Source organism: Heterocephalus glaber, unplaced genomic scaffold (genome assembly GCF_053883595.1).
Source record: "Heterocephalus glaber isolate CG9 unplaced genomic scaffold, H.glaber_assembly_v1.0 deba00001190, whole genome shotgun sequence".
NCBI lineage: Eukaryota > Metazoa > Chordata > Mammalia > Rodentia > Bathyergidae > Heterocephalus > Heterocephalus glaber.
In genome coordinates this window covers 414,879-433,837 of record NW_028258211.1, presented here as the reverse complement: position 1 = coordinate 433,837, position 18,959 = coordinate 414,879, and the positions used below count along the sequence as shown (strand labels likewise).

Here is an 18,959-nt window from a genome sequence, read left to right as displayed (position 1 = left end):
AACGTTTTGTTTTGTTTGTTTTGGTGCTGAGGATTGAAACTCTACCACTAAGCTACAGCCCTTGCCCCACTATTAAATTTTTTAAAAATTAATAATTACATAAATCATCTATTATCCAGATCATGCTAAAATTTCCCTGTTGTCCTTAATGGCTGATTTGAAAAAAACTAGTATGTAGTCTAGAAACATAGCCTGCATCCATTATGTTCTGTAAAGCTCTTAATCCATAGTAGTTTCTTTTTAAATCACGGTGGTATGCTGAAAAGACCAAGGGAGTTATCTCATAGACTGTCCGCCTTCTGGATTTACCTGATGACTGTGGCATAATTCCACTCATCTCTCTCTCCCCGACATGTCCTGTACATTGGCGATTAGATCCTGAGGTTTGCTTAGATATAAATTACCCCTTTTGGGTGGAATAGGAGGCGATGTGCACTTTACCTTGGCCCACATCTGAAAACACGGTACCACGCAGTCACACCACTAGTAACGGTTAACTAAGCACTGGCTTAGGAGAGTGACCATCTGACCCCGCCTGCCACTGTAAAGTTACTTTTTCCATTTGTGACAAGAAGATAAAAAAATGTAAGATAAGGCTTATAGCAGATAGTGACATCCACTGTGACTTATTTCTGACCCAAACAACCATGATAAGATTTGCCCATCTAGGTCACTGGACTGAAAACAGACATGCTTATATGAGACAGGATCGAAAAATACAGTGAATGTTTACTTTTTTTTTTTTTAATTACTAGTGTCTTTAGTTGTGGCTGCCTAGATGTCCTGATTTGATTCAGAACTTTACCTTTCATGATCGTGTTGACTTGGGGAAGAGCAGGAGGTTCTACAGTGGCACATCCAGTGAATAAAGTGGATGAGGACACGCTGTAATGTTTTTATGAGCCTGCCTTTCTGATGGATGGCACTTGTCGGTGACATTCACCATTTTTTAATGACATTTCATAAAGACTCGCAAAAGATGAACTTCCAGAAGTATCAGAATGTGGCAAGAATGATGGGATGTGTGTTTGAACAAGGGGGATTAGTGGCAATGTGTCTTATAATACATTTTCTAATTCAAACATTCACCATATATATGATCATATTCTTATATCATAAAAATGATTATAAAGCCTACATTATTACAAAAGGCAGCCTAATATTTCATTTGGTATGAAAATGAAGCTCTAAAAGTAAGATTTTTTTTCAACTTTCATCGCAAAAAAAAGAAAGTCAAGTTTTCTGGTAGCACTTTTAAGTCGAGACTTTCCCAGGTTTTCGCTTAGTTTTTGTAAGTTCAGATTTATATGTTTATGCCTTCGTCTTCTTCTTTTCCAGGCTATGTCCTGTTAGTCGGATGTCTAAGCTTTGCTGTCTGCTACAAACACGGGCCTCTTGTTGAGGCCCGGAGCAGAACTCTGCTGCTGTGGGCGCTGCGGCTGCTGTCCCTGGTCCTGATCCACGCCGGCGTGGCGGTGCCTCAGCTCGCCTACGCTGCAATGCTGCTGCTCCTGTGCTCCTAGAGTCTGCACTACCCACTAAGAGCGCTCAGTTATCTGAAGAGGTACGGTTCGGTTTTGTTCCCAGAAACGTGACACAACAGGCTCTGGTTTTATTTACTGTTTGGGGCATTTTTTGTGCATATCATATTTGATCTTATAATTACAACCAGTTACTAGGTTGTTAGAGCTCACTCAAATTTATTAAACTCAATGGTAAAATCACTTGGGCCCTGGGTTACCTAAAATTTCTACTTTTATGATACATTTTCTTTTATTAAAGTCACAGACTGCTTTAGTGATATTAGTTGTGCTTATAAGATAAGAATTAGGAAAAAGAAATGAATCATAAATGATTGAAGGTGTTCTTCAGTCCACTGTATGAAGGGATTTCTTTTCTCTTAGGTTTTAACTTAAGGCCTAAGCCTTTTGAAAATATATAAAGATGAATTGACTTCTGTTGTCATGGCTTTTTGTGTCTTCCTCAGCCCTGGAGTCTGAGCACCTGCTTTTGTGTCGGGTGCCCAGATGGGGATGGGCCCTGCCCTGGGGAGCACTTGAGGAGATATAGGCATCCATTTCTATATTTTAAATGTTAAAACAGAGCTTAGTGGGTGTGGTGGTGCTTGCTTGTAATCCCAGCCCTCAGGAGGCTGAGGCAGGAGGGTCATCATGAGTTCAAGGCCAGCCTGAACTACATAGCGAGACCCTATTTCAAAAATAAATAAATAAATGAATAAATAGAGCTTGCCTAGGAACTAAGATATACAGAAATTTCAGGAAAGCTGTCCTGCAATTGATATCACTGTGCTGAATCTTAAATAATGAACCAAAATGCCTTGGTGAATAAGCATGGAGAGTTCCCGAGAGAGAAAAGGCCCATCTGGTACCATTCCGAGGCAGCAGGTGAGGTGGGTACTGCCTGGGTTGGGGTGCATCACAGCCCGTGCCGATGAATCTGGTCTGATTCCCTCTGCAGGGAGCAACTGACCAGGGTGCAGCTTGGTCTGTCTTCTATGCAGGGACAGGCCAGGGTGAGACTGGGTGACAGGAGGACTAGGGGAATTCTGCAGTGTGCCCTCAACCAGAGAAGCAGTTACCACTCAGCTTGAGCTGATTACCACCTGAGCATATGAGTCCTGCATTGCCGGATCTGATTTTCTAGAAAACTAGAAACATGAATTTGGATTAGAATGTGAATCCTAATGGTTTTTAAATGTTGGCAACTCATCTAATCAAAATTTAAAATACATTCAACAAACAGAAATCAAATCAGAGACCATGAACATTGAAGAGCCAGTGGAATGTGGTCCCTCTGTCTTCTCATACAGGAGATGGGTGGTAAGGGAGACCTCTGTAAGAGGAGACCTAGCCTCAGATGCCACAATCATCTGGACAAGCATGGATAAGGACCCAAACAGGGCAGTGTAGTAGTCACTTTCCTACCACTGGGATGTGGTACCTGACACCCACAACTTAAAGGAAGAGAAGTTTCTTTAGGCTCACGGTTTTCAAAGGGTTCAGTCCATGGTTGGTTGGCTCCAGGGCAGAAATGGCACAGTGGGAAAGGATGGCTGAGTAAAACTGTCGGACACATGGCAGCTGGGAAGGAGAGAGAAGAAGAGCTGGGGATGAAGACACCCTTTCAGGTCACTCCCCCAGTGACCCATCTGCAACCAGCCCCCACTCCTAAGAGCACATTGAGCTCTGAACTCATCAGTCCACTGTGGAGTACAGTTCCCTCTTGATCCGGTCACCTCCACAAGCTCACCTCTGGACACATGGGACTTTGGGGGCCACTCTAGAGCTGCACCTTAACAGGCAGTGAGACCTGTGCTGGAAGGGGAGTGATTTGGCCATGAACCAAGAGACTCTATGGTAACAGGTAGTTTATGGATCTGGTGACTGCACAGCAGTGTCACAGGGTTGAAAATGCACCAGTTGACGGGCCAGGGCGTGTACACAGAAGCTGGTGGTGAGGCTGGAAGACACCAGTGCCAGTCAGAGGGGTGGACCCTGAGTGGTCCCAGAGTCCTTCTGCTGGAGAGGGCTGGCCACCCTCATCCTCCAGGCCCTGGATCCTTTGCCAGGCTGTGGCCCAAGGGACTCAGGACAGAATTCCTTCCTCCTCCTCTTTAACTGTTCAACTGCTCTGCTAAGAGCCAAGCAGGTCCTGTCACCTGCACAGTGGTTCTTTTCTGTGTTTGCTGTGCATTCCATAATAATCAAAATGTACTATAACTCCCTCAATTTTAAATTTTGCTAGTGAATAATTATATGATGAACGAGGAATAAAACAGAAGCTCATAGGTTAATAAACCAGAGAAATAATATCTTGATTTTGTGTAGTACGTTCTAGTTTGCAAAGAGCTGCTTCCATATATTTTACTATCTTTAGATTGTCCTTATTGAACACCCACCTTGTAACTCTAAGCCACACAAATCTCATTTAATCTGTGCAGTGACTTCATGAGTGTTCTGGCTAGTATCTAGAGCCTCGTGCACTCATAGCTGGGGCTTTTTAGAGCTGGCTGGATCTAGAGCAGTGATGGTAGCCTTTCACAGGTGAGTCCCCAAACCCACTTATTTATTCCCAGCACTGCAATTAAACCTGAATACGGAGGTTTTATTTTTTATTTTTTATTTTTATTTTTTTGGTACCGGGGATTGAACTCGGGTCCTTGCAGTTGTGCAGCAGGCAGCGAAATCACTGAGCTAAATCCTTGGCCCAAGAATACTGAGGTGTCAGTTTAGACAAACAACTCATACATTAACGTCTTTTGTCTTAAAAGAAAAACAAATAACATACATGCCATAGGTTTGCCACCACTGATCTAGGGTGTGTGATATTGAGATTAAGGTGCGTGATTACTAAATTAGTCCACTGATTGGTTTAGCATAGTTCTGGGTCTGGATAATGGGAAGGCCACTCTGGGTGGACTTGTAGCTTGGATGGGATAGAAGGGGAAGGGAGGCTTGCTTTCCTGTGGCTGCTTGGTGCCTGCTGCCTTCTGCCTGCCATGCCATAAGCTGTTTCTCCTCTGTCATGCCGCTGTGCTTGGAGCCAGCCAACTATGGGCTGAAGTTCTGCAACCTGTGAGCTAAATAAACTTTTCCTCCTTTAACTTTGGGTGCTGAGTGTTTTGCCTTAGCGATGAGAAAAGTAACTAAGACAACGAGGTAGATCTTACTGCTTTCATCATCATCATCATCATCATTATTATTTGGTACCGGGGATTGAACTCAGGACCTTGCACTTGTGAGGCAGGCAGCAGAACCACTGAGCTAAATCCCTGGCTCCTGCTTTCATTATTTTTAAATGAGAAAAGTGAGGCTCAGGACATTAAAGAATTGCAGTTAGTAAACCTCAAAGCCAGGGTGGGGCCCCAGACTTCTGGCTCAGAGACCAGGGCTTTCCTCCAGGGAGACCAGGCGGAGGATTCAGAGGAGATGGAGGTAGCATCCGTCAGTCCATCCCCAACTGGCACCTCAACCTTAGATGCTCTTAGATTTTTGAAGTCCTGACCCTCAAGAAAATATACATGTTTTAAAAACCACCCGGTCATTCAGATGCTTATTCACATTTGGAAATCTCTGGTTATATTAGCTTTAATACTAACCCAAAACTTTTTTTACACTCACTGATAAATATAAATGTTTCTAAAACTTTATCATCATTATTCTTTTTTATGAGATTCTTATATTCCTAAGTTTTAGATACCTGCATTTTATGAGGTTTAAGACTTTCTAGGTTGGAAAAAAAATTCCAACCATGAGCCTGTCAGCATATAGTATAAGAACTAATATAAATTATGGTACATAAAAGACTTTTGTATGGTATTTACTCTTTCTCTCTAGGATCAGTCAGAAGCACCACCACTAGGTGGAAGTGATTTTCCACAAATCCAGCTTCCTGGACTAGAGAAGTGGCAAGCGTGCATCGTGCTGGGTCCCCATAAAAGGATATCTCAGCAGCTTGTCAGTTCGTGCCCAAGAAAACCAGCAGGCCAAGCATAAAGAAGTCAGACTTTTATCTGATTTTGGGATTAGAAATCACTGAGGAAGAAAAGCACAATAAATGTCTCTGTCCGAACTTGATTCTCAAAGGCCTCAGAACATTATTTACATTAGCAGGAATCAGGGAGGCCTGAATTAGGCCCAACTGTACATCCTCTAGGTCTCAGTCGTAGTGGTTACAGTAATGACAGTGGAAAGTGTAGGTGTGACATTCAAGAAGCTAAGCAGTATTACTCTTACTGTCTGAAAGGAGTATTTTATAAATCCTAAGTATTGACTTGGGCAGGAAGCTAGCAACCAAATGCCACTTGTTTCAGGAGAGTGAAGCAGTGGCTTGCACTGGAGTGGCCAGTGGCTAAACACCTCACTGAAGACGAGTACAGGGAGCAGACTGAGGTCGAAACAGCCCGAGGTCTGGAGGACCTGCGCCAGGCCTGCCGCCAGCCCGGCTTCCCGACGTGGCTGCCCATCTCCAGACTCCAGGATCCTAAGAAGTAAGTCCTGCTCAGCTGCTCCAGCATGGCTTGACTTTGGACTATTCTGAAAACAGTACAGTGTTGTGGGACAGGTACTTCAGCTTAGAAGCAAATGATGCCGAAGTTGTCAGAAGTTCTTTTCTTCAGTACCCTGGCCTTGCAGTAGGACAGCTAATGTCTAAGTTAATATTGATCTGCCGGAGTGTACTGATCTTATGTGAGGTATTGACACTAAAATAATGAATGATAAATCTCAACATCTAAAAACTAGAGAGACGAGAAGGAATTAGCAGACAAGAGTGGGTACATTTGGCTGCCTGTTTCCTTCTCCCTTCCCTGATGGCGGTCACATCTGCCATTCCTCCTTTATACCCGGAGTAGAAGTGCCATCCTCTATCAAAACAAAGTCAAATTTCATTAAAGGGGATAAGTAGCAAGGGCACATATTATCTTCCCAAATAAACCTTTCCGTGCTAACAAAACTTTAAGAACAAAACAATTGTTATTAGATTTGCAGACTTTGTTCTTGGATCGAGCCACTTGTTGCCTAAGGAAATGAGTCTGCATGAAGAGCAGTATGGCCTGGGGGGTGCCTTCTTGGAGGAGCAGCTTTTTAACCCGCCCCTGACTGTCTCCCTGCAAGTGGACCTCACTGAGAACCAGGACACAGGCACGGGGCAAGGGGCTTGATACAATTGACCAGAGCTACTCTGACAGCAGCTGTAGAGAAAAATAAGCCAACTGGAAAGGAAGATGGCTCTTACTGAAGGGAGCTTGGTATTCCTGGCAGGTTCTGCTACCTCCTGTACTGTAGGTGGGCACCACGCTTCTGTGACAGCCATTACCGCTTGCTTCGATGAAGGCTTTCATTAGGAACAAGGAAATCATGTTGCTCTTCAAGGAACCAGTAAGTGACGGGTGCCTAGGTAACACGAGGCACTAATCCTCTTAATCCCCTGAACCAGTGTCACAAGACTGCGTTACTCTCCTTACATCTCATCAGTATCAGTGCTGGCAGAGACTGGAGTTACGCTGTTTCAGGGTTTTTCAGAGTACTAACATGAGCCAGAAAGGGATCTGAGGTCAGCTGAGATTGATCAAGGTTAATCGAATATACTGCAGGACTTCTCAGAGCCTTTCTGATGCTGGTGTACACTGTGACTCTCCTAAAAGGGAAAAATCATGCAGAGTTTCTGACTGAATTTGACCATGGAACCCTTTTTAATGAAATTAATATTCTTCGGAACACGTGACTGGAAAAAGTGCTTACTGGCAGAACTGCAGTGTGGGGAGGTTAAAAGACTGGTCCAAGAGCACAGAGCTAAGCAGAGGCAGTGCTGCTAGAGCTCCAGCCCTGGGGTGTCTGTCCCTTGGCTCAGGGAGAAAGAAGCCTCCCTGAGACCCATGCTGAGGGCCAACCCTACTCCTAAGGTTGCGCTGTGTTGGCTTCCTTTTGATTTTTTATTTTTCAACAGTGCCCACCTGGCTATTTAATAACTGTGATAAAAAGAAACGTTTCCTAAGATTATATTTTAAAGTTCTGATAGGACTTCCATATACATTTATAAGGACCAGAAATTGTAATTATTTTTTATATATTGAAATGGAAGGCATTTAACCTTTTGTGACATTTTGAGTCATTTTAAAAAAATTATTTATGTTTATAATGATGTCCTACAAAACAGACCTGTGATACTTTTTACACAAGTCTGTTTTGTTTCTTGATTCCTGATGTTAAACGCAAGTGAAATAAGGACTGAGATCCGACCCAGAGGGAAGGAGGCCAAAGTAGAGGTCTGCAGTTTGAACACAGCAGAATAATCCAAGCGCAAAGATGTTGCTGAATTGATTCTCTGAGAATCCAACCCAGGTGTTTTTCTGATGCGATCATAAAGGACGAGGAGTTCCTTTTATTACGGATCATGGGGGAGGGACCAAGAGAATTTGGGGACTGGATTCCCTGAGCCAGATTTAGTAGAACTTCTTTTTTTTGTTTTGGACCCGAGGATTGAACTCAGGACGTTGTGCTTTTGAGGCGGGCGCCAGAACCACTGAGCTAAGTCCCTGGGCCATTAGCAGAACTTCTTTACCCTGTGTGGTAGAGTGCAGCTGCTCAGTGAGAACTTGCTAGGTTGATTTTCAAATGGTGTTTCTTTTGAAGCCATATGTCAGTTTTTACAGATGTGCTTTTGCAAGACCTCTTTTAATGTCAGGAGCCTGGCTTTTTTTGTAAACCACTAAATTCACTTGGAGCCTTTATGTAGACTGATGTTAAACGATCAAAGCGTAGCTTCCATTCACTTTTATGATGATGGCGCAAGCAGCAGCTCTGATTACTTCTGTGACAGTTGAATCTGATTTTTACTTTTTATAACTATTTATTGGTGATGTTAGTGTATGAGGTAGGGCAGTGTGCTCACCCAGCTCGTCTCCTGAAAGGAGTCTGCCACCCACATGGTGGGTGTAACGTGAGCATCCGAGGGAGGGGACAGCTCCTTGGGCCCCTGGCCGGTGACATCATGATCAGAACAGCCTGCGAAAGAGAAGAGAACACTGCCAGGATCTCATTTCTCATGTTTGTTTTGAGAGGAAATCACGGATTTGTCTGTTTCTGTTACTTGAGTACCATGAGAAGCTGAACAATTAAAGGCATTACTGGTGATGTTGCTTGGTGTCTAAGTTGTTGTTTTATTTCAGCTTTAATATAGAACTGATCAAACTCAAATCCCCATCAAGTGATGCGCAGATTTTCCCCTCCTTGCTTCCTCCCTTCCTCGTTTTCTCTTTCCTTCCCTTTCTCTGTCCTGTTAAAGGTCTTTAAGCACTTTAAGGGACGATGCAGTCAGACGGCAGTGTCCCCCCTTGGGCGGAAGCTGGCTTCGTGCTCCCCACCACCATAGGTGTGGAGTTCAGGGCAGAACGAACCCTTTGCCGTGTTCTTCCTTACACTAGGTGCCTCACAAAAGCCTGCCGTTGTTAGCAAATTGGACTGTTTGACACCGCATGTGTGGGTGACACAGAGCGTGGGTGGCCATGCTTAGACAATCATATCATTCAAATGTTATTTTAAGGCGGTTTTAAAAACATTTTACATATCACAAAAATGCTTTGTGAATTTGTTATATAATTTGCCAATACTTCAGGTTGAATTACAGGGGAGTGTCCATCTGACATTTAGGACATTATTTGAATTTATGGCCTTTTTTTAAATCTGGAAATTTAAAAGATTGTAGAGTTTACAAGGTTTGGAGTAGATGATGGATTGCCTCGATGTATCCAAACATACAGATGAATTAAGACCTTGAAATGATGCCAAGAGGAAAAACAGGACCTGACATTAATCTGTGTGACTAGGCCCCAGAATTGGAGATGTGCATTTGTTTAAATTAGCTTTTTCTTCTTGAGCAGGCTCCTGTGCGTAGATAATAGGAATGGTGTTGGGATTTTGGTGAAGCCTGCAGTTGAAAGAGGTACTTTTAGATGACCCAGGAGCAAGCTGCTTTCTGAGTCCTTGCCGCGTGCAGTGGCACTGATGAGGTAGCCAGTGGGTGACCCTGGGCCGTCTTGACTCAAAAGTCTGATTTCTGCCATTGTTCTTTAAGATCTGTCTCCTGTTAGCCAGTTTAACGATTTAGTCCGTCCATTTAGTGATTCACAGTCGAAAATATAACTGGCATGAGGATAAAATTGCATGCCTTGGCAGCCTGGCACATTTGCAGAAGGCAGATTTATGTGGGGTCAAGTCAGAAGAAGCTTCCTTGGTAAACGGAAAGGGTGAAGAGTTTTTTTACAGTCCACTTGTTTGATGTCACGAGGCCAGAGTCCACTGCAAACACTCTTGGTGAGACAGGCTCGCTGCTGGGATGAGACACCCAGTCTGTGGCGGAGCCACCCCTGCCTTCGTCCACAGCCTGCCAGCGACCTCCTCTGTGACCGCTGGTTTTCCATCTTTATTCTTGACCCAGCACCCTACCCCCTTTCAGCAGGCATGTTTACTCAGGGCTGTTAAAATCGTCAAGCCTTTCTCTGGCCTAAGAGTCATACCATCTTTCTAAGGTAACTTTACATGGTTTTAGGTATGACCTTTAGGCGTGGCACGTGTCTTCATAGGTCACCAGCAATTTGGGATGGGCATACTTACCAGGATCAGTCTTGGAAGATGCTTTCAGTGGGATAGCTTCTTTTATTATTTAAAGAATTTGGAAGCAGTTTTTTAGATTTTTTTTTAAATTAGTGGTCAAAAGAAGAAGATAGTATCAACATTTATTGCTTTTGTTGATACTTCAGAGAAAGAGAAAATGGAAATTACGGAACAGCTCTTACAGGCTCTCTGCAGGCCTTGTTTGTTAAGGAATTGTTACTTATCTTTTTTTATCTTCTTCAACTTATGTTTTGATCAATTTTATTTCTCAATCAAGTCACATCTCCAGCCACTTAGTGTTTACAGTACATATTGGAACTGAAAGGTTTATTGCACAGTATATTTCGCAGGCACTTCAGTTTGTATGGAATGCTTATAAACTCAAATGTCAACAAAACACTCAGATCGAGGCTCTGGTTGGGAAAGAGACAGCACTGCTCTTGCAGGGGCCCTTTGCCACACAACTATATCCAGGCATTTATGCACAGGCACGGTGTCAGGTAAGCATCAGAACAACCTATAAAACAGACACTAAAATTACCTCCACTGCAGAGGTGGCCTGAGGCTCAGATGCTCCAGCGCTCACCTTCCCAGCCATAAGCCTACAGAGGTCCCTGAGTTGCCACGTGAGAACTGGGGCTTTCCTGGAGCTACAGGGGGCAGATGGGAGCTGGGTGAGTTGGGTACCCACCCGGACTGGCTCACATTTTCCCATCCCAGAGAGCAGTGTTTCCAGTTCCTTCCCTTAAAGCCACAGCTTGTGCCAGCAGACAGTCTGATACTTTCTCACTGGAGAAACCACTCTTCACTGCTCACCCCTTTTTCTGTCCCCATCCAAGCATCAGTCTCCCAACTGCCTGATGGTTTGGAGTTCTGGAGTCTGGTGTTCTTAAATACACAGGAGTGGTCTGGGGCTCCACACGGAGCCTGTTTTGTTCTGATGCACAAAAAAGGCTGACGAGCTTCTGAATGAAAAACCTTTTTTGATCCCTATGGGTCACCTCCATCACAAGCATACCCTCATCTTCACACACTATTAGAGTCCAGCTTCTCACACAGAAGTTGAGGAAACTGTGGCCCAGAGGTCTCCCACAGGTGATCTCCATACCTGTGCTGTCCACTATGGTAGCCCTGAGCCCCATGTGGCCATTCAAAGTTAGAAATTAAGTGCTCAGATGCACTTACCCATATCTCAAGAGACGCGTGGCTGCATGTGGCTCATGGCCGCCATATTGGACTGCACAGAGAATTTCCATTCTCGGAAGTTGGCCCAGACAGTGCTGTTCTCCAGGCTGCTGCCCCAGGATGCTGAGCTGTGACACATCTGTCTGCCCTTCCGATTCCAGGGGCACTGGTCTTAGGGTCCCTTTCCACCTCCAGCTTTTCTCTGCAGAGCTGCCAAGCCTGTCACCTGCACAGCATTGAAGGTCTGGGATTATCACCATTAACAAAGCGTCAGAAATTTGAAAGTGCTGGAGTGCCCAGAAACCCTAAATAGAATATAACCACACACCTGTCTGAGGCATCTATGGGACAGTTCCGGCCAGGGTGGCCTTAGGGTTTGCTCTACCGCAACAGAACCAGGGAATGGCTGCCCTGTCTCCTGGGACAGAGGAAGGTGCTGGGCAGACCAGGCCTTTGGTATCAGGAGAACTTGAGTTTGAATCCCAGCTTTGTGATTCTCTAACCTAAGCCAGTGATGGCAAACCTCTCAGAGCTTTCAATGATACAAACAGCCTGCTGCTCCACAGCATGCATGCCATAGTTCACCACCACTGACCTAAGCTCTGTTAGCTTCTGAATCCTCATTTTACCTGTCACTGGGGACAGTGACAGGTACCACCTGGGCTTCTTGTAAAGCTAGAACAATCTCATCAGCACACTCAGTGACCACAGGTGTGGTCCCCTTTCCCAAATTCACTGCTCAACTCCTAGTTGGTTGAGAGGAGTATTGAGTAAGCAGTGCCCCCAACTCCCCAGCAGCACTGGAAGGAACTGTAAACCCAGAAGCAGCTTCCAGCCAACTCTGCTTCATGTGCCCTGGCGGCACTGATGGCCTGGTAAAGCAGCACTGTTCTTCTGAGTGCCATAGGCTTTCCAGGAGGTACACTGCCTACTGGAATGTATTTAATCTATTCTTCTGCTTAAGGCTGTAAGAACAGTTTAATAATTAGCAATTAGCCTCTTTGGACCCACACAAACTCAACACTCTGGGGTAATTTACTATTTCTACAATCACAGGAAAAAGTAGGAAAATAAGTCATTAAGGCAGTGATTATCAGCCTGAGCTCTGTGACACCCCTAAATATTTCTTGGATCTCAAGAGGGGCTAAAAAGTTCTCCAAGCAAGATTTAATCTGAACTCACTTTAGTATTTCTCCAAGTGGCATGTGGCATGTTGAGCACAGGAAGAAGTCACAAGGTCCACAAACTCATGAAGGTGTCAGTTCAGAAGGCTGGCAATTACTGCATTATTGGGCCAGTTTTCATAACAAACACCTCATCGCAAAGGCATGTTGAGTTTGGTCTCATTCATGACAGAGTAAGGACTTTCACTTGTTTGCCCACATCTTTATCATTTAAGAAATATTTTAAAATGGCATTTATTTTTATTTCAACATGTCCACTGTGCATTTCCAAAACAGCAGGCTTTTCAGAGAATTGTAAACACAAGATAAAATATGAAGTTTTGACTTCCTACAGTCAGCTTCACAGAGTCACATACTGTACATTCACAGGTGAGGTTCAGCCCATCACCCACTACTTTATTTCAGTAATTACACAAGGATAATAAATACATCTGATTTTAAAGGTCACTTAAAATGAGTCACGATAATTTACAGTACAGTACGTTTCAGTTCAAGTGCAAAAATAACTATTTGCTTAATTCTTTTCTTTCAGTTACTTTATCTGTAGGCTGTGTTTTGTGGTGAAGCCAGATATCCAAGCAAGCATAGGATTTCTCCCAGATGCAGTATCCAGGGGAGCTGTCATGGACAAGCCTCTCTTTACAACTGATCTCGTCTAAGCATGGCCAGAGGCTAAAGTGAGTTGCTCATTTCTGACTGCTCTTCCTCTGTTTTAGGCTCCTCCACAGCTATTATGCATGGTACCATTGACCTTCATTCAGCTAAAGCAGCGATTCCTTTTCCACGGCCCTCCCCATGCCTCCCCTTAACCTCCCCTTTCACTCTTAGCAGCAAGCTTTCCATGTGATTCACCCAGCCACTGTTCTGACTGCAGTTGTAATATGCAAGCTCCGTACCCGAATCCAAACTGTCCAGTGTCCGACAGCATCTTCTTAGGAAAGAATATACTGAGATTTATTTCTTCAGTCATTAGAAAGTACTTATTCCCATCCTTCCCATGCCTGGTTGCCTATTTACCACCTCACAAACAAAACTGACCCATTACAGAATTTTAAAAAATCATATGGTTCCCCCAGGCACTTAAATCTTATACTGTTCTTTGTAAATAGTACTGCTTAAGTAAAGGAACCCTTTGGAACTTAGTGATTTTTGTTTTATTCCATCAACTAAGTAGAGCCCAAATCACTATAAAACAGCAAATAGTGATCAAGGCTATTACAGTATCACCATACTCTGTAAACCCTTCTCCGTCAAGCTGCAGGATACTGAATTGGTTGGTTTTTACTTTTTTCTTTTTTCTAAAAATAATTCCTCTTTTCTAGTCATTCTGAAATCCAGTTTAAAACAAAAGGCATTTTTAAAGCTCAGCTTAGCTTGCAGTAGTTGGTAACAGCTGTTGCTGCTCAGTATGACTATTTTCATTATATACCATACATATATAAAAATATATTTGCTAGGGATATGCAGGGTTTATAACGAAACATTAGCTTTTTTCAAAACAAAAAGCATCTACTAACTTTCACCTGGTTACTTTTTAAATATGTTTATAATTTTTAAATGGTTCTCTTCAAGAGAAGCAAAATTATAGATCTACTCTGATCCTTCCCCGTTTGCATGAAGAAGCCAGTAATTAGAATAAATAACCAGAAGAGGGAAATTCACGCAGAGACGAACACGAGTGTTCCCTGCACTTGGTGCCACTGGGGTTCGCACCTTGCTGCCCATCCAGCCCAGCCTAGATCCTTGCTGATCGTCTCCCTTCTGCCCTCCGCCGGGATGTGTGTGCTGTGGCTCAGGTGTGTGTGTGCGGGTCACGTTAACGAGTTTAGAGATTGAGAAGCATATGCAGTGTGTTCAGGTTGGGGCCGCGCCTTCTGTCCCAGCCAAGGAGCCCGGTTCCATGCAGGCATGGGATGAGCAGGTTGCCCTCAGGGTCCTTCCGCAGTGGGCTGAGCCCAAGGCTCCTCGGTGTCCCCGCTGGGGTCCCCACCAGGGTGGGCAGGGCTGGTCTGCAGCCAAGATGCTGCTGCAGCAGGGGATGGCTGGCTTCTAGGTGGGTCAGAGTGGGGCTCGCGAGGAACATGCCGGGCTGCACCTGCTGGGGCACTTTCCTGATTCTCACTGGTCACCTGGAAGGAAATCACAGATGCCCAGTGGTGAGGGACAGCAAGTAAGTGCAGCGCTTTGCATGTTTTCAAGTCAGACACAACACCCCCAGGAAGGTCAACCGGAGTGCCCATTTCAGGGCCCGAGTAATAGAGGATAAGGAGAAAATGGCTTACCTTTCATCTCTTTTCCTATGTGCAACTGCCAGAGCCGCATGAAAAGCACAAACACTATAAGCAGAGGTGTCTTGTGGATAAAGGAACGTTATGACCCCAATACCTAGCACTCCCAGGCAAGTCATTTCCAGTATTACTGCATGCCCCAGCCACATGGCAAGTCACTGAATGGAGGCCTCTTGCCAAGACCACAGAATTTAAGAGGTGAAGACACTTGGTCTAATTAAAGTAAATAGGGATTATTCTCATCCTGGAGAGAGCTGGGGACAGAATGTCCTGTAATTAAGAGTCCTAATGTATTTCTGAGATTTCAAAATGAGCACTAAGAAATTAGGAAAAGACAATATCTGCATGAAAAAAGAGGAATGTAAGCTAGCACTATGTAACTAATGATAACAATACACACACTCTAGTACCTTTTTATAAAATGCTGTATCGGTTTTACAAGTCAGGAACCACAATTTTTTAAAAAACGTTTTTCCTCTAAATTAGAACTCATTACTTTCCAGTAGATGAATACTCAAAAAAGAGACAGACAAAAAGAAAAAGGTTTCCAATCTCATGATTCTGAAATGTAAAAAAGCAATCTTAAAAGAAGTTTTCAATGCTACATAAGCTTAATAAGGACCTATGAAGACAAGGCTGGATGTGCAAAGGAAAACACTGCTGCTGGAGGAGCGGGCGTCATCCTTCCTCCTGCTTCACACGCCTGCCCTAAGGCACTGAAATCTTCCCCCCACTGCTCCTCCCCCAGCATCTAGTTCTGGACTGGGCAGGGTATTCGTGTGTTTATTATCTTGATAAATAGAGGATCACTCATGGGCTGAAGAATGAGATTGGGTTAAAGTTACATGAAGATTTTGCATTAGTTTACAAAGGCCAGATAAATTCAACTAAGGTCCTTCAATGAGCTTTCTAAAAAGGAAACTATGTAAACTACTCTTTCCTCTTTATTTTTAGTCTTTCCTCCATTTTTTTTTAACTTCTAGATTCTCTTAAACTACCCTAAATATAGAACTTGTGTGACTCATCAAGTAAGTAAAAGGGAGAGATGCATTTTAAAGGGGGAAGTGAGTTTATTCCCTCGGCCAGACTTTCACAAGAGTCACCCTTCCTTCCTTCCCCAAGTCACAGTACGCTCTGACCACATAAATTACAAGCTTTTTCATTCCTCTCAAAACAAGGAAAATCACATACTTTTATTTTTCAGGTGTAGCCACCACAGAACCATACTTCCATGAGTCAGATGTCCTGTCAGAGCTATACAGTAGTTCGGGTTGCTATCTGACTTAACTAATCGAACGGATATTTACTGCATTCCTCTTTTCTGTAAAACTCCCACCAAAACTCTGGGATTAGATCAATAAGTGTGGTCCCCCAAAACAAAAACCATATATTCCCACTACAACTGGTATCAATCAACACTGAAATTCGTAAGAAGTTAAAATGAATTTATTTATTTATATATTTTAAGAATTACGATCCCTATTGTGAAGCCTTCCTGAGCTCATACGTCAGAATTTTCCCTCCAAGGGACCTTGTAAAAAGCCCTAGGACACAGATATCACAGTGTACTGAAACTCTCTGTGCATCTATTTTTCCCACCAGACTTTGACTAAATCTCGATGGATAAAAAGTCATTAACTGAGTGTCTTCAGCGAAGACAGTACTGCTGGCCCAGCGGGCAGAGGTTACCTGTAAAGGCTGGATCTCAGAAGCTCGGTTTTCTCTTGCCAACTGCATCATCTCTTTAATTTGGTACAGTGCATAGACGAAGGTCACCCAGGGAGAAGAGCTGACCCCCCAAGCTGGTTTGTTCACATCTTCCTGTTCTTCCTGGTGCTTGGTTTTCTTGGGGGGAAGTCTGGGCTCAACGCGTGGCATGACATCTTCTGTCTGTTGCTGTACCAAGTCGATGGTTGCTATGGGAACAGGACTGGAGGGAACAGGAATCCTTTCTGCCAACATTGTTTTGTCTGGAGAGAAAACAATGTTTAAATTATTTTTCAGGGTTTCTACATATTTAAACAGAGGTACAAAACAATAAGCCAGGCATGTGTTATCCCAGCTACTCGGGAGGCTGGAAAGTGGAAAACAATCAGTGTTGGTCTTTTTTTCTGAGTAACTCATTGGGATTAAAATCGATCTCTGCAACAAGTGAGTTTTTCTCATTAACAGAAGCTTCGGAAAGATGGAGCACCCTAAGAAGATGAGCTGGGACCAAAGAGTTGAGCTGCAATACGTGCATTGCACTGGTGGGTCTTTTTCACTAAAAAGTTGATTTGTCTTGTTCTCATCTACACATTATATTTGACATAACTTCTCTTTCCTATAATAATTTTAATAAAGGCCACATGTGGCTCTGAGAAAACTTCAAATTTCAGATTTAGACTCTTGAAAAAATGGTAAAGGCATAGAGAGTAATATCATTCCTTATCCTTAGTACAGTGGACCCTCGAGTTACAACCAGCCTGACACATGAACAACTTGGGTTATGACCGGAATTTTAGTTTTAACTTATGACCAAAGTCTTGAGCTACGACCTAAATGCCAGCCCCTTGTGCTTCCAGATGGTCTCAGATCCAGACTTAACGCTTAAAGAGTTCTGAAAGAACATTACAACATCCTTTCCTGTGTGGGGTTAACTGAGAAATCTTGGGCAGTGTCTCTCTAAGGACACTGAGATCTGCCTGTATAAGGAAAGAGTCTTTGAAGGCTGTGTAGAGGAGCCCAAGCCTTCACTGACCAACTTGAATTACAGCCAGCCCTCAGGATGAATTGAGTTCATAAGTCAAGGGTCCAACTGTAGTAAAACTGCTGTGAAACCTTATGTGTATTTGACTTGAGTTTGAAATCCTTTTAAAATACCAGGGAAATTTGGGCTGGGGATTTAGTTCAGTGGTTTCGCTGCCTGCTGCGCAAGCGCAAGGACCCAAGTTCGATTCCCAGTACCAAAAAAAAAAAAAAACAGGGAAATTTAAAGCAGTACTTCCCTAGTACTTTGTATCATAAAACAAGAAAACTCCAAGCTACTCAACCACCAATATTTTTTTCCAGCATAGTAGGTAGTTTTTCTGTAAGTGGCACACACGAGTCCACTGGTACATCACTGAGAAAACCTAGCCAAGGTACTGGGTTTCCATGGAGCACATGCAGAAGTCCTCGGGGTTTGAGTCCTAATGGTGTGATCCATTAGAACCATAAAGAAATAATGGAGGGCAGGGATTTAGCTCAGTGGTTTCCCCACCTGCTGCGTAAGTGCAAGGACCCGAGTTCGATCCCCGGTACCAAAAAAGAAAGAATGGGAATGTTTACCTTCCTCCTCATCTGGCACCGCCAGCCACTGGATCAGGGCAAAGAGCAGGAGGATCACCAGGCAGGCCATGCCAATTCCCCGGAAGGTTGCAGCAGCCCCTTTGAAAACAAGCAGAACATGCTAGAGAGAAATTCCAGGAGGTGCAGGTTGTCCTCCAAAACTCAACGTTCTCAAGTTTGGGGCAAAGGAAGCACAGTTTTCAGTGAACCAGAGAAAAGTGCCCTTCTGCTAGCTCTGTATAGCGGAAAAGGCACAGGGCTGGAGCAGTGTCAGGGGCCCGGGGTGCTGTGGTGCCGCTGGTGATCTGGTAGAGCATGGCATGTGGGAAGGACTGTCACTGAATCCCTTCACAGTGCCCACCATCACCCACTGTTAAACAACCCGGCCTGCATAGTGACTGAGGAGCCAAGAGCCTTGGCGCACAATCATCTCAATTCCATCTGAGCCCTGTATTTCCCATAAAGGAGATGGGATGAGGTTGACAGTGTTACACAGATGTACTGACACAGGCAGAGCCAGTGCGTGGTCACATTTTCCTGGGTCAAAGTCTCCTGATGGGATAACTGGTGAATTTTCTTTCCTTTGGTGTTACTGTCAGCAGGTTTTGGGCATCCTGCTTTAAACCAGAAGCATGTGTGCTAATTCACTGGGGAGCTTACGGCTTCGGGGCGGTTATCTGTGTCTCTTCTCATTAAACTGTCAAGGCGTGTAAGGCGTGTGCACAGTTACAGCTGGCTCGTCACCCTAACAAACCAGGCTTTGCAATTATGACTACCAGGAAATCGAGAAAGAGAACACAAATTCTAGAGTGTAGCCTCTGGCAATATTCGGCAACAATCTGAGTGTTTATTAAGGTGTT

At 44.0% G+C, this 18,959-nt stretch overlaps 2 protein-coding genes across 13 annotated transcripts in view; one reads left to right on the top strand and one right to left on the bottom strand.

Annotated features, from left to right (window-relative positions):
* Nemp2 (nuclear envelope integral membrane protein 2) overlaps positions 1 to 18,959 on the top strand; it is a 62,000-nt gene that overhangs the window by 16,978 nt on the left and 26,063 nt on the right. Inside the window, 7 exon segments of the mRNA XM_087210724.1 lie at positions 1,339 to 1,564; positions 5,834 to 6,010; positions 6,502 to 6,611; positions 6,614 to 6,899; positions 13,035 to 13,179; positions 16,393 to 16,595; positions 16,963 to 17,039. Of these exon segments, the coding sequence (XP_087066850.1) occupies positions 1,339 to 1,564; positions 5,834 to 6,010; positions 6,502 to 6,611; positions 6,614 to 6,648 (548 nt within the window). The 3' untranslated portion in view covers positions 6,649 to 6,899; positions 13,035 to 13,179; positions 16,393 to 16,595; positions 16,963 to 17,039.
* The window catches only part of Mfsd6 (major facilitator superfamily domain containing 6), a 67,612-nt gene continuing 61,513 nt past the window's right edge, over positions 12,861 to 18,959 (bottom strand). For 6 of the 12 annotated variants that reach the window (XM_021247743.2, XM_021247739.2, XM_021247744.2 and 3 more), the window contains exons 5-6: positions 18,100 to 18,198; positions 14,818 to 16,760 (exon numbers count right to left, since the gene is read on the bottom strand). In XM_021247743.2, the coding sequence (XP_021103402.1) occupies positions 16,270 to 16,760; positions 18,100 to 18,198 (590 nt within the window). In that variant the 3' untranslated portion in view covers positions 14,818 to 16,269. The other 6 variants (XM_004868974.4, XM_087210720.1, XM_087210721.1 and 3 more) reach the window with 2 other exon arrangements.